The 14,548-nt window shown below is 46.7% G+C and overlaps 1 protein-coding gene across 1 annotated transcript in view; it reads left to right on the top strand.

Moving 5' to 3' along the window:
- LOC122541169 (zinc-binding protein A33-like) overlaps nt 1–14,548 on the top strand; it is a 34,845-nt gene that overhangs the window by 18,585 nt on the left and 1,712 nt on the right. The window contains exons 3-4 of the mRNA XM_043677786.1: nt 7,967–7,989; nt 11,174–11,289. Of these exons, the coding sequence (XP_043533721.1) occupies nt 11,208–11,289 (82 nt within the window). The 5' untranslated portion in view covers nt 7,967–7,989; nt 11,174–11,207. The remainder of the gene's footprint in view (nt 1–7,966; nt 7,990–11,173; nt 11,290–14,548) is intronic.

The following is a 14,548-nucleotide window of genomic DNA, read 5'->3' as shown; positions in this document are numbered from 1 at the left end:
CAACACCCTCCTCCCTCCCCCCACTCCCCCATTCCCTCCCCGCACTCCCTTCATCCCCAACTCCCCCCACCACCCCTCTCCCCAACTCACCTCCCACCACTCCCTCATCACCTTCCTGGGTCACGTTCAGTTGGTTTGAATGGCCATCTCTTCCTTTTCTTAAGGAGGAAAGCCCACTGGCTTTGGAAATCAGTAGAAACCCCTTCATCCGAAAGTTTGTTTTATGAGGTGAGGTTGAACAGATTGGGCCTTTATCCATTGGAATTTAGGGCAATGAGCGATGATCTCACTGAAGTATCCTGAGGGGATTGGAGATGGAGGGTGGCTCCTCTCCCTGGAGACCGTGAGACCATAGATATAGGGGCACAATTAGGCCGTTCGGCCCATCGAGTGTGCTCTGCCATCCGATCATGGCTGATAGGTTTCTCAATGCCGTTCTCTTGCATTCTCCCTTGATCTTACTGATCAAGAACCCATGAAATACACTCACTAACTTGGCCTCCACTACCTTCTGCGGCAATAAGTCCCACAGATTCACCTGCTTCTGGCAGGAAAACATAGCCAAGTCCTGGCGCTAGGTTACAGTGACATCTGAAGCGTGGGAGACTGCGGGGTGACCTGGTAAGAGATCCATAAAGTCATGAGAGGCTTGGGTAACGTAGATAGCCAACAGCTTTCTCCCCAGGTTAGGGGAGTCTAAAAGTAGAGGACGTAGGTTTAAGGGGAGGGAGAGATACAAAAGGGTGCAGAGGGGCAACTTCCTTCACACAGAGGGTGGTGAGTGTCTGGAACAGGCTGCCAGAGGTAGTGGTGGAGTCGAGTGTAGTTTTGTCAGGTGGGAACATGGATGGGATAGGTAAGGAGGGATATGGACCGGAAGGAGGCAAATGGGACTAGATTAATTGTGGAAACTGGGCGGCATGGACAAGTTGGGCCGAAGGGCCTGTTCCATGCTATAAATCTCTATGGTGGGACAATTTCCCCTGGAATGTCGGATGCCGGGGAATTACCTTATAGAGGTTTATAAAATGATGAGGGGCATGGTTAGAGTAAATAGACAAGGTCTTTTCCCCAGGGTGGGGGAGTCCAGAACTAGAGGGCACAGGTTTAAGGTGAGAGGGGAAAAATTTAAAAGGGGCCTAAGGGGCAACGTTTTCATGCTGAGGCTAGTCTGTGTATGGAACGAGCTGCCAGAGGAAGTGGTGGAGGCTGGTACAATTGCAACATTTAAAAGGCATCTGGATGGGTATATGAATAGGCAGGGTGAGAGAAATATCAGCCAAGTGCTGGCGAATTGGGCTAGATTAATTTAGTACATGTGGTCGGCATGGATGAGTTGTGGAAAAGGGCCTGTTGCTGTGCTGTACAGCTTTATGACTGTGGATGACGCGTTTGCACAGCACTGCGTACAACAACAACTTGCTTCTGTGTGGCACCTTTAATGTCGCGAAGGAGCTTCACAGGGCCGTTATCAAGTAAAGTCTGGCACCGATCCCCGTAAGGAGGTTCGAGGGCAAGGGGGGGGGGGAGCGAAACACTTTGGTTCTATGGAGCTTCTTAAAAGCGGAAGGCAAGGTAAAAGGTCCTACGTACATTCCTAAAATGGGTGAGAATGTAGAACATGCTACCTCACTGGAGTAGTTGACATGAACCGTGTAAAGCGTTCAAGGGAAAGGTGGACACGTGTACGAGGGAGGAGGAAGTAGATGGTTATAACCACAGACTGATAGGGAGGAAGGCTCAAATGCAGCATTAACGCTGACCTTTTAGATTGTTTGTTCTGTCCTAGTACCTGAATAATCCTGTGGATCAATTGGCATGATCCTCTGCTGACAGTGTTTCTTCGTGGTCCTTCCCGAAGGCACTGAAAATAATTAAGTGCAAAGGCATATTTGCAAAAGGTTTTCAGATCAAAACAAAAATTCAGCGGACTCAGAAATGGACAGTTGTAATTTTGTTTTTGTATGTTCATGTGATCTGAGCTTTGCTGGCTAGGTCAGCATTTATTGTTCTGACATGTGTGTGGGTGGTGACCTCAGTTTAGGCATGTCATTACAGAGTATAACATGCACGTTTTGTGTTGTAGCCACCTCAGCAGCTTCCTCCAGGTATTCCATTCCTACATCTTCAATGTGTTGGATACAGGCTAAAGGCTGGCAAATTTCAATGCAAGGGGCCTACCAGGGAAGGCTGATGAACTCAGGGCATGGTTAGGAATATGGGACTGGGATATCGTAACAATTACAGAGACATGGCTCAGGGATGGACAAGACTGGCCACTTAATGTTCCAGGAAACAAATGCTACAGGAAGGATAGAAAGGGAGGCAAGAGAGGAGGGGGAGTGGCATTTTTGATATGGGATAGCATTACAGCTGTACTGATGGAGCACATTCCTGGGAATACATCCAGGGAAGTTATTTGGGTGGAATTGAGAAATAAGAAAGTGATGATCACTTTATTGGGATTGTATTACAGAGCCCCCAGTAGTCAGTGGGAAATTGAGAAACAAATTTGTAAGGAGGTCTCAGTTATCTGTAAGAATAATAGGATGGTTATGGTAGAGGATTTTAACTTTCCAAACATTGACTGGGACTGCCATAGTGTTAAGGATTTAGATGGAGAGGAATTTATTAAGTACGTACAAGAAAACTTTCTGATTCAGTATGTGGGTGTACCTACTAGAGAAGGTGCAAAACTTGACCTACTCTTGGGAAATAAGGCAGGGCAGGTGATTGAGGTGTCAGTGGGAGAGCACTTTGGGGCCAGCGACCATAATTTTATTAGTTTTAAAATAGTAATGGGAAAGGATAGACCAGATCTACAAATTGAAGCTCTAAGTTGGAGGAAAGCCAATGATGACGATATTAGGCAAGAACTTTCGAAAGCTAATGGGAGGAAATTGTTTGCAGGTAAAGGGACGGCTGGAAAATGATAACTTCAAAACTGTGATAATGAGAGTCCAGAGACAGTATATTCCTGTCAGGGTGAAAGGGAAGGCCTGAAGGTGTATGGCATGCTGGATGACCAGAGAAATAGAGGTTTTGATTAAGAAAGTGAAGGAAGCATATGTCAGGTATAGACAGTAGAGATTGAGTGACTCCGTAGAAGAGTTTAAAGGCAGTGGGAATATACTTAAGTGAAATCAGGAGGGCAAAAAGGGAACATGAGATAGCTTTGGCAGATAGAGTTAAGGAAAATCCAAAAGATTTGTACATTAAGGACAAAAGGGTAACTAGGGAGAGAATCGGGCTCCTCAAAGATCAGCAAGGAGGCCTTTGTGTGGAGCCGCAGGACATAGGGGAGACACTAAATGAGTATTTTGCATCAGCGTTTACTGTGGAGAAAGACATGGAAAATATAGAATGTGGGAAAATAGATGGTGACATCTTGAAAAATGTCCACATTACAGAGGAAGAGGTGCTGGATGTCTTGAAACATCTAGGGAAGCGGTTGCTGGGCCACTTTCTGAGATATTTGTGTCAATGATAGTCACAGGTGAGGTGCCAGAAGACTGGAGGTTGGCTAACAAAGTGCCACTACTTAAGAATTGTGGTTAGGAAAAACCAGGGAACTATAGACAGATGAGCCTGACCTCAGTGGTGGGCAAGTTGTTGGAGGGAATTCTGAGGGATAGGATTTACATGTATTTAGAAAGGCAAGGACTGATTAGGGACAGTAAACATGGCTTTGTGTGTGGAAAATCATGTTTCATGAATTTGATTGAGTTTTTTGAAGAAGTAATGAAAAGGATTGATGAGGGCAGGACAGTGGACGTGATGTATATGGCTTCAGAAAGGCATTCAACAAGGTTCCTCATGGTGGACTGGTTAGCAAGGGTAGATCTCATGGAATACAGGGAGAACGAGCCATTTGGATACAGAACTGGCTCAAAGGTAGAAGACAGAGGGTGGTGGTGGTGACCAGTGGAGTGCCACAAGAATTTACATAAATGATTTGCATGCGAGCATAAGAGGGACAGTTAGTAAGTTTGCAGATGACACCAAAATTGGAGGTGTAGTGGACAGCGAAGAGGGTTACCTCAGGCAGATGACGCCAAAATTGGAGGTGTAGAAGACTATCTCAGTGTACAACAGGATCTTGATCAGATGGGCCAATGGGCTGAGGAGTGGCAAATGGAGTTTCATTTAGATAAATGTGAGGTGCTATATTTTGGAAAGGCAATTCAGAACAGGAGTTATACACTTAATGGTAAGGTCCTAGGGAGTGTTGCTGAACAGAGAGACCTTGGAGTGCAGGTTCGTAGCTCCATGAAAGTGGAATTGCAGAAGTAGATGAAGGCATTTGGTATGCTTTCCTTTATTGGTCAGAGTATTGAGTACAGGAGTTGGGAGGTCATGTTGCGGCTGTACAGGACATTGGTTAGGCCACTGTTGGAATATTGCGTGCAATCCTGGTCTCCTTCCTATCGGAAGGATATTGTGAAACTTGAAAGGGTTCAGAAAAGATTTGCAAGGATGTTGCCAGGGTTGGAGGATCTGAGCTACAGGGAGAGGCTGAACAGGCTGGGGCTGTTTTCACTGGAGTGTCGGAGGCTATGGGGTGACCTTATAGAGGTTTATAAAATCATGAGAGGCATGAAAAAATAGACAAAGTTTTTTTCCCTGGTGTCGGGGAGTCCAGAACTAGAGGGCATAAGTTTAGGATGAGAGGGGGAGAAAAGGCACCTGAGAGGCAACTTTTTCACACAGCGGGTGGTGCGGGTATGGAATGAGCTGCCAGAGGCAGTGGTGGAGGCTGGTACAATTACAGCATTTAAAAGGTCTGGATGGGTATATGAATAGGAAGAGTTTAGAGGGATATGGGCTAAGTTCCAGAGGATGTGGTGAAGGCTGGTACAATTACAGCATTTAAAAGGTCTGGATGGGTATATGAATAGGAAGAGTTTAGAGGGATATGGGCTAAGTTCTGCCAAATGGGACTAGATTAGGTTGGGATATCTGGTCGGCATGGACGGGTTGGACCGAAGGGTCTGTTTCCGTGCCTTACGTCTCTCTGACTCTATGATTCTAAATGTATGGCATTATTCCCAGCTTGTTGGCCAACAATTATCCTGCAAACATGACCTAAAACAGACTATCAGGTTATTAGCACATTGCATTTAATATAATTAGCAAATTGTTTCGCAGCCCTGTTTTGAGTTGCCTCCAATCAGCCACCAGCACATGATGGAATCGACCCTTTGTAAAAGTGTTTTTCCTTAGGTTGCTAGAGCCAGGTTCTCTTTATTAAACTGTGCCAAGTTCCCACACTCAAATACATTGATAACACCCTGGGGATCAAATGTTTTGAATTGCATTCGGAAATGCTACTCGATTGGGGGCTATACAAGTGCACTTGATTGAAAACGTGCTTTGGAAAAGTAGTGCAATCGTAAAAATGGCCCCCACAAAACACTCTTTGAGTGGCCAGAGAGGACTAGACTGCTCCAAGTTACATGACCCGGTCAGACATCATCATCATCATCATCATAGAGTAACAAACGACATGTAACTGGAGAGTAGCAGCACGGAAAAGAGTAATTGCATTTGTGTGACAGCTTCCACGACAACATGATGTCCCCAAAAAAGAGAACGCAATACTTTTGAAGAGTGATCCTGACTGTAACAAAGCACAGCAAGCTCCCACAACAGCAACGTGAGAATGATCAGTTTTTGCGAAAATGGCAGAAACAAATCAGGGGTCCGAGGGGTCATAACTCCTCTGCTCCTGGTTGAAATTGAGACATTGGATCTCTTGCACTTCCCCTGACCCTCTGTCTTATCCGACAGGCAGATCCAGCACACACTCCCTCAGTCGTGAGGGCAGCAGTCTTGATTGTTGGGTTCAAGTCTTTGCTGTGAGACTCGACCCCACAGCTTCTGGCTCAAGGACGGGAGAGTTACTCACTGAGCCGCGACTGATGTTACAGAAACAAGTCATGGAACCCAGCACACCATACAGACTGAGGTCTGCAGGCAGACCAGATAATAGAAACCATCGTGAGAGACAGAGAGAGTAATCTGAAAGAAAAAACAGGCTTTTATAAAACAGTCAGTGTAGACTGAGAAGTACATTTTTCTTGACAAACCTCTCTGGGAATGTAACCAATCAGGCGGCTTTAAAAAAAAATATTCTCACATGACATGTAGGACATAGACATCACTGGGGTATTTAATGCCCGTCCCTAATTGCCCCTTGAGATAGAACATATAGAACATAGAACACTATAGCACAGTACAGGCCATTCGGCCCTCGATGTTGCGCCGCCCTGTCACACTAATCTGAAGCCCATCCCACCTACACTATTCCATGTACGTCCATATGCCTGTCCAATGACGACTCAAATGCACTTAAACTTGGCGAATCTACTACCTTTGCAGGCAACGCATTCCATACCCTTACTACTCTCTGAGTAAAGAAACTACCTCTGACATCTGTCTTATACCTATCTCCCCTCACTTTAAAGTTGTGTCCCCTCGTGTTTGCCGTCCCCATCACTTGGAAAAAGGGTCTCCCTGTCCACCCTATCTAACCCTCTAATTAGCTTGTATATCTTGAGGTGTTGGGGATGAGTTGTCTTTTTCAAACTATTGCAGTCCATGCGCTGTGGGTAGGCCCACAATGCCCTTAAGGGGGGAATTCTCAGATGTTGACCCAGTGACAATGAAAGAAAGGTGATACATTTTGAAGGAAAGACAGAGAATGGTTTGGAAGCAAACTTGTAGTGGTGATATTCCCCTGTACCTGCTAGCCTGCTTTGCTCATTTGTCTTAAGTTCAGGTCTGTTATTGTTAAAGAACTGAACTAAGGGGCAACTACAATGGACAGCAATAAAGATATGTCAGGTGTCCTATATATGCTTGAGACAGCATCAGAAAATACACAAATTATTGTTGTTTGTTGGAGTTTGTTGGCTCCTAAGTTACAACAGTGACTACGCCTCCAAAGTTCACTATCTTGACGATACAAAGTTAAAAATCAGACAACGCCAGGTTATAGTCCAACAGATTTATTTGGAAATACTAGTTGCGGAACACTGCTCCTTCATCAGGTAGCAGCACTCTGAAAGCTAGAGCTTCCAAATAAACCTGTTCGACTATAACCTGGTGTTAAGGCCATAAGACATAGGAGTGGAAGTAAGGCCATTCGGCCCATCAAGTACACGCCGCCATTCAATCAGGGCTGATGGCCATTTCAACGTCACTTACCCGCACTCTCCCCGTAGCCCTTAATACCTTGCATGCTTAAGAATTTATCAATCTCTGCCTTGAAGACATTTAACGGCCCGGCCTCCACTGCGCTCCGTGGTATTGTGTAACTTTAAACTTTGTCCACTCCACATCTTGACTATTCAAGTTCTCTAAGACAGTCTGACCGTAATGACAGAAGGTTTTTTTTTAAAGTGTGCGTAGATCCTGGACAACATTGCATCTTGTTCAACAAAAAGATTTGCTGGAAATTCTGGTCTCCTTCCTATCGGAAAGATGTTGTAAAACTTGAAAGGGTTCAGAAAAGATTTTCAAGGATGTTGCCAGGGTTGGAGGATTTGAGCTATAGGGAGAGGCTGAACAGGCTAGGCATCTGGATGGGTATATGAATAGGAAGGGTTTGGAGGGATATGGGCCGGGTGCTGGCAGGTGGGACCAGATTGGGTTGGGATATCTGGTCAGCATGGATGGGTTGGACTGAAGGGTCTGTTTCCATGCTGTATACTATGACTCTGGCAGTGCCTGTGGTAAGAAGGCAGAGTTGACGTTTCGAGTCCAGTGACTCTTTATCAGAACTCTCTCTGTTTCCTTCCAACAGATGCTGCCAGACTAGCTGCGTTTTTCTTTTTCAGCAATTTGTTTCAGGTCGCCAGCATCTGCAGTTTTATTTTAATTGAACCCTGTTCCTTTTTCACAATGTTATTTTGTCCTGAGTTTTGTGGCACTAATGGAAGACTTCTGCTTCTCTCTTTTCCAGGGTCTAAAGGACATCCAAGCAAGGTGAGATGGAATTAAATACAGATAAATATGACCAAACATGGAAAGACAATGTGAACTAAATGATAAAATGTTCAAAAGATGCAGGACCAGAGAGACCTGGGAGAGAGAGAGAGAGAGATACGTACAAAGATCTTTAAAGGAGATGGAAACGGATTTGACAAGCCTTTGATTGTATTAAAAAAAGTACAAAAGCAAGACGTTACTCAAAAGCCTATTGAAAAGAAGTGATTAGGCCCCGAAACTTCTGCAGATTGACACCACATTTGTTTATCAAACTTTAGAAGAAATTGCAGAGGGAGCATCAGAGAATGGAGAGCTGAGGGACTTTGGGTTGCGTGCAGGGACTGGAAGTCTGAAATCATTCTCCTCAGCCCAGGGGAGGTGAAAGGCATTCAAATCACAAAGTGTCTGCAGATTGGTCGGGTGAATCAGGGTGGCACGGTGGCTCAGTGGTTAGCGCTGCTGCCTCACAGCGCCAAGGACCCGGGTCCGATTCCAGGTTTGGACGACTGTCGGTGTGGAGTTTGCACATGAGAGGATCCCTACAGTGTGAGAGCAGGGGCCATTCGGCCCATTGAGAATCCACACCGATGAGCAACCCACCACCTTACCCTCTGCCCGTAACCCCACATTTCCCATGGCTAACCCACCTATCCTGCACGTCTTTGGCATGAAACCGGAGCACCCAGAGGAAACCTGCGGAGAATGAGAAAACTACGCACAGACAGTCACCCGAAGATGGAATCGAACCCGGGTCCCTTGTGCGGTGAGGCAGCAGTGCTAGCCACTGAGCCCACTGTGCTGACGTTCACGCAGCATCCATGCGGGTTTCCTCCCAAACGCCAAAGATGTGCAAGGTTAGGTGGATTGGCCATGCTATAGTGACAAAGTGTCTAGGGATGTGCAGGCTGGATGTGTTAGACTTGGAAAATGCAGGATTACAGGGATAGGGGAAGAGAGGGTTGGCTGTGGGTAGGGTGCTGTTTTGCGGGTTGGGCTGAACAGCCTACTTCCACACTGTATGGGATTCATTATCGCTGTGATGGTAAGGTCCAGGGGAGTGTTGCCAAATAAAGACCTTGGGTTGCAGGTTCACCGGTGCTTAAAAGTAGAATGAGAGGTAGACAGGGTAGTGAAGATGGCGTTTGGTATGCTTGCCTTTATTGGTCAGTTGGGAGGACACATTGTGACATTGGTCAGACAACGTTTGGAATGCTGCATTTATTTCTGATCTCTCTCCTATAGCATCAAGTTATGAAACTTGAAAGGGTTCGGAAAGGATTGACAAGGATGTTGCCAGGGCTGGAGGATTTGTGCTTTAGGGAGAGGCTGAATAGGGGCTGGGGCTGTTTTTCCGTGGAGCATTGGAGGCTGAGGAATGATGTTATAGAAATTTATAAAATCGGGAGGGATATGGAGAAGGTGAATAGTCAAGGCCTTTTCCCCAAGGGGAGAGTCCAAAACTAGAGGACATAGGATTAAGGCGAGAGGAGAAAGATTTAAAAGGGACCTAAGGGGCAGTCTTTTCATGCAGAGGGTGGTGCGTGTATGGATTGAGCTGCCAGAGGAAGTGGTGGAGGCTGGTACAATTACATTTAAAAGGCATCTGAATGAGTATATGAACAGGAAGGGTTGAGAGGGATATGTGCCAAATGGGACTAGATTAATTTAGGATAGCTGGTCGGCATGGACAAGTTGGACCGAAGGGACTGTTTCTATGCTGTACATCACTCTGGCTCTATTTGGGAGAGAATAAGGCAAATCCAGTTCCACTGGGAGAAAATTTGATCATTGGGAGTTATTGGGTTTCTAGTGATTTGGCAATGGAGCCAGAAGTTAGCTTGAGTTGCTCTTTGCTGCAGTGTGCGTCATGATCTTGATAGGGTAATGGAAGAGATGGCACATGCCCACTTTGGGAACCTAGCGAAACCTCTGTCCTGTGGACCCGTAACCCTTGTTCTTCTGAGCGTTGGGTTCGTTAAAGAAACCTCAGCGAGTCACTGAGGGAAGAACACCCACTACAGGAGTGGGGCTGAAAAGGAGAGGAGATAATCTGTGATAGATAAGTTGGAGTCTCAGGACTCTCTGTCAGCTCGCCCTCAGAAGAGGCAGACGCCCTCTTTGGGTTTGGTCATCGATGGGGATAAGTGAGACCAAGGTCACCGATCAGGAAGAGTTGGATAAATTTGGCAAAGGCAGGATCACTCTGGTTGCCCAGAGAACCAGCATGAACTCAGACCAGGAGAAACAGGAACAGGAGTAGGCCATTCAGCCTCTCGATCCTGTCCCGCTACAAGACCGAATGGCCACATTTAGAATATTGTGACCAATTTTGGGCCCCATTCCTCAGGAAGGATGCATGGCCCTGGAGTGGGTCCAGAGGAGGTTCACGAGAACGATCCCCAGGAATGAAAGGCTGAACATATGAGGAAAGTTTGAGGAATATACTCGATGGAGTTTAGGAGGAGGAGGGGAATTGGATTGAAACTTGCAGAATACTGAGTGGCCTGAACAGAGTGGACATTGGGAAGATGTTTCCATTGGCAGGAGAGACAAGGACTCGGGGGCGCAGCCTTAGAGTAAAGGGAAGATGCTTTAGAATGGAGATAAGGAGAAACTTGTTTAGCCAGAGAGTGGGGAATCTGTAGAATTCATTGCCACAGAAGGCTGTACAGGCCAAGTCATTGAGTGTATTTACAACTGAGATAGACCGGTTCTTGATTGCCAAGGGGGTCAAAGCAGGAGAATGAGATTGAGAAACCTATCAGCCACGATTGAATGATGGAACAGACTCGATAGACCGAATGGCCTAATTTTGGCTCCTATGTCTTATGGACTCTTAAGTGCCTCTGGGATGGGCAACAAATGCTGGCCTAGCCAGCGCCATCCCCATTGCGTGAATGAATTTTTAAAAATCTCAATTTCTCCAACTGACCAAGAACCTATCTTAAAAAAAAAACAAGGACTTTGCTCCCACAGCTCTCTGTCTGTGGCAAGGCATTCCACTGACCGTGAACACTCTGGGAGAAGAAATTCCTCCTGGTCTCGGTCTTAAATTGAGACGAGATGACGGGCTAATTGGCCTCCTAATTGCGGGTCTCTCAGCGAACAGCAGGGCAGGCTTGCGGAGCTGCGTAGGCCGCTTTGGTTGCCACGTTAACCCATTTGCTGACTTTTCTTACAGACTGGTCCACACTCTACCCACCCCAGTCCTGATCATGCACAAGGTGCCTTTTGGAAAGTTTACGGGACCCATGGAATATAAAGTGTGGAAAAAACTGAGGAAACTCGTAGACACAGGTAAGTGATGTGCTGACAGAAGCCTCACAATTTTACTCCTGTTTTTAGATGGTTTTCTTTTAGGGGAGGTGGTGGGGTAATGAGTGATGTGCCACAAGGAACCCTCAACCTTTTTCAATGTACTTTAAATGATTTGGGTGAAGGGATGGAAGGTATAGTACCTACATTTACTGACGACATAAACATAGTTAGAAATGTAGAGACAACATATGGAGTCTGCAAAGGGGATATTGACACATTACGTGGGCAAGCAACCATCTCACAAATGGAGTGTAATATTGAACAATGTGAAATTGTCAGCTTTGACAAAAAAGAAGCATATGCGATACAGGTGGCACTGCTGCCTCACTGCGCTAGGAACCCAGGTTCGATTCCACCCTGTGTGGAGTTCACACATTCTCCCCGTGTCTGCGTGGGTTTCTTCTGGGTGCCCCGGCTTCCCAAAGGATGTGCAGATTTGGTGGATTGGCCATGGTAAATTACCCGTCGTGTCCAGGGATGTGTCTGCGTGGGTTTCTTCTGGGTGCCCCGGCTTCCAAAGGATGTGCAGATTTGGTGGATTGGCCATGGTAAATTACCCGTAGTGTCCAGGGATGTGCAGGTCAGTAGATCAGTCATAGGAAATGCAGGGTTTCAAGGATAGGGTAGATCTGGGCGGGATGCTCCTTGCAGGGTCGGTGTGGACTTGGTGGGCCAAATGGTCTCTTTTTTTCTGTATTGTAGGGATTCTGCCAGATGCAGAAGAATCTGGGTGACCTAGTGTCTAAATTGCAAAAGGTTAGTATGCAGGTACGGCAAGTGATGAGGAGAGGTAATGGGATGTTTTTGTGTATTGTGAGGGGAACTGAACACACAATTCCTGCCTCAGTTGTACTGGAGTCCATACTTAAGAAAGGGTACAAATGTGTCGGAAGCAGCTTCAGAGACGTTTTATGAGATTAATTCATGGAATGGCCAAGTCATCTTATGAGGAGAGGTTGGACTCATACCCACTGGAGTCTGGGAGAGGGAAAGGCGACTTGAGTGAGACAGTTTTAATCCTGAGGGGTTGTTGGCAGGACAGATGTGAAATGAATGTTTCCAGTTTGGGAAAAGAAAGTCAAACTGGGGGTTGGGGGGGGGGGGGGTGGGGTGTCACTGTTTGGGGGCACAGATGGGAAATTCTTTCCCTGGTGGTGCCACGTTGTAAGAAGGATGTGAATGCATTGCAATGAATACAGCTGCGGGTCCGGAGTGGAGAGACGTCAGCGATGAGAATACACTGAAGCAATTGGGACTGTTCACCTCGGAGAGATCTGTTCGAAGCTTACAAAATCCTGCGGAGAAGCTGCCCTCCTTTGTGAAAGAACAACAGATTTATAACAGAAGCAAGAGCAATAAGGGAAAAATTCTCTTTTTCCCCTCACCCAGCGAGCAGTTTGGGTCTGATGTGCGCTGCCTGGTAGTGTGGTGGGGGCAGATCTGATTCAGACATTCAAGAGACTTCGGACGGTTATTGGGATCAAAATAATGTACGAGGGTGTGGGGGTGAAAGCAGGAGATTGGCAGTGGGTAATAATGTTTGATTGAAGAGGCACGATGGGCCCAAAAGGGGAGGCAGGTATATACTCTTGGCAAGCAAGAAAGTAAAAGAGGCCAGAACGTTGATTTGAAAGTTAAAGTCAGAAATCATATGGCGCCAGGTTATAGTCAAACAGGTTTATTTGAAATCACATAAGCTGTCAGAGTGCAGCCCGATCAGGATTGAGAGGCCGCGTGGCCTACCTTTTCCATTTCCATTCACTGTGGGTCTGGAGTCACATATAGGCCAGACCCAGGTGAGGATTTATGGTTTCCTTCCCGAAAGTGAACCAGATGGGCTTTTCCCCTCTAATCAACGTCGGATTCGTGGTCATCATTTTTAGGCTCTTAATTCCAGATCGTTATTGCATTCAGATTCCACTGTCTGCCATGGTGGGATTGGAACCTAGGTCCCCAGACCATCACCTAGGCCTCTGGTTTAACAGTCCAGCAATAACACCACTAGGCCATCGTCTCTCCTACTTTTACAGCCTGCTTCAGCACCTACCTCATCTGTTAGTGCATTCCTTCAAATCCACAACAGTGCCAACCCACATAATGTCCTCTAGTCCCAAGCCCATCTTGTACGGGTGGCACGGTGGCTCCATGTTTGGACTGCTGCCCCACAGCGCCAGGGACCCGGGTTTGATTCCAGCCTCGGGGGCGACCCCCTGTGAGGAGTTTGCACGTCCTCCTTGTGTCTGCGTGGGTTTCCTCCCACAGTCCAAAGATGTGCAGGTCAGGTGGATTGGCCAAGCTGAATTGTTCCATAGTGACCGGGGATGTGCAGGCTGGGTGCATTAGTTGGGGGAAATGTGAAGTAATAGGAGGATGGGTCTGAGTGGGTTACTCTTCGGAAGGTCAGTGTGGATGTGTTGGGCCAAAATGGCCTGTCTCCATACTGTAGGGATTCTGTGGTTGTCTGTACCTCTTCTAGATCTGCATTGCTCCTTATCTTCAGACATAATGAGTGTCACTCAACCCGCAGTCATGTTCTAGGTTGGCAATCCTGCTTTGGCACTGGGTGAAATTTGAATTTGATTAAATCTGGTTCACTACTACCCTCAGCTGAAGGAAATCTGCTGTCCTTCCCTGGCCTGGCCTACCTGTGATTCCAGACACACAGACTGTGGCTGACGCATGCTGGCCTAACCATTGATGTCCATATCCATGAAATAATTTATAAAGAAAACACCACCAGCTCCCTATCTCTATAACCTCAACCATTCCCTACACTCTTCCCCATCTCTGTGTCTTCCCTGTCTCTGAGATCTCTGTGTTGTTCCATATCCAGCCTAAGGGGCGTTCCCTGATTTTAGTCGCTCCACTGATAGTCTGAGCCCTCTATTTCAGGGAGCTCCTGAGCTCAAAATCTTTTTCTCCCGCATACCCTCTTGGAAACTGCTTCCTCGGGGAAGGCTGCTCCACTCCGAGAGTGAGTAAGTTTCAGAGGAGTGAAGGAAAGGGAGAGAATAGAGAGAAAGATGAGGAAAAGGAGGGAAATTCAAGACAGAGAGATAGGAAGGGGAGGGAGGGAAGGTTGCAAATGAGAGAGATAACGAAGAGGGGACAAGTTCAAGAGAGAGAGATGGGGAGGGAGGGAAGGCTGCCAGAAAGAGAGAGATGGGGAGGGAGGGAAGGTTGCGAGAGAGAGAGAGAGATGGGAAGGGAGGCAAGGTTGCAAGAGAGAGAGATGGGG

The sequence above is a fragment of the Chiloscyllium plagiosum genome, chromosome 37 (assembly GCF_004010195.1).
Source record: "Chiloscyllium plagiosum isolate BGI_BamShark_2017 chromosome 37, ASM401019v2, whole genome shotgun sequence".
Classification (NCBI taxonomy): Eukaryota; Metazoa; Chordata; class Chondrichthyes; order Orectolobiformes; family Hemiscylliidae; genus Chiloscyllium; species Chiloscyllium plagiosum.
The sequence above is the reverse complement of the archived record's forward strand: the minus strand, read 5'-3'. Positions and strand labels throughout refer to the sequence as shown.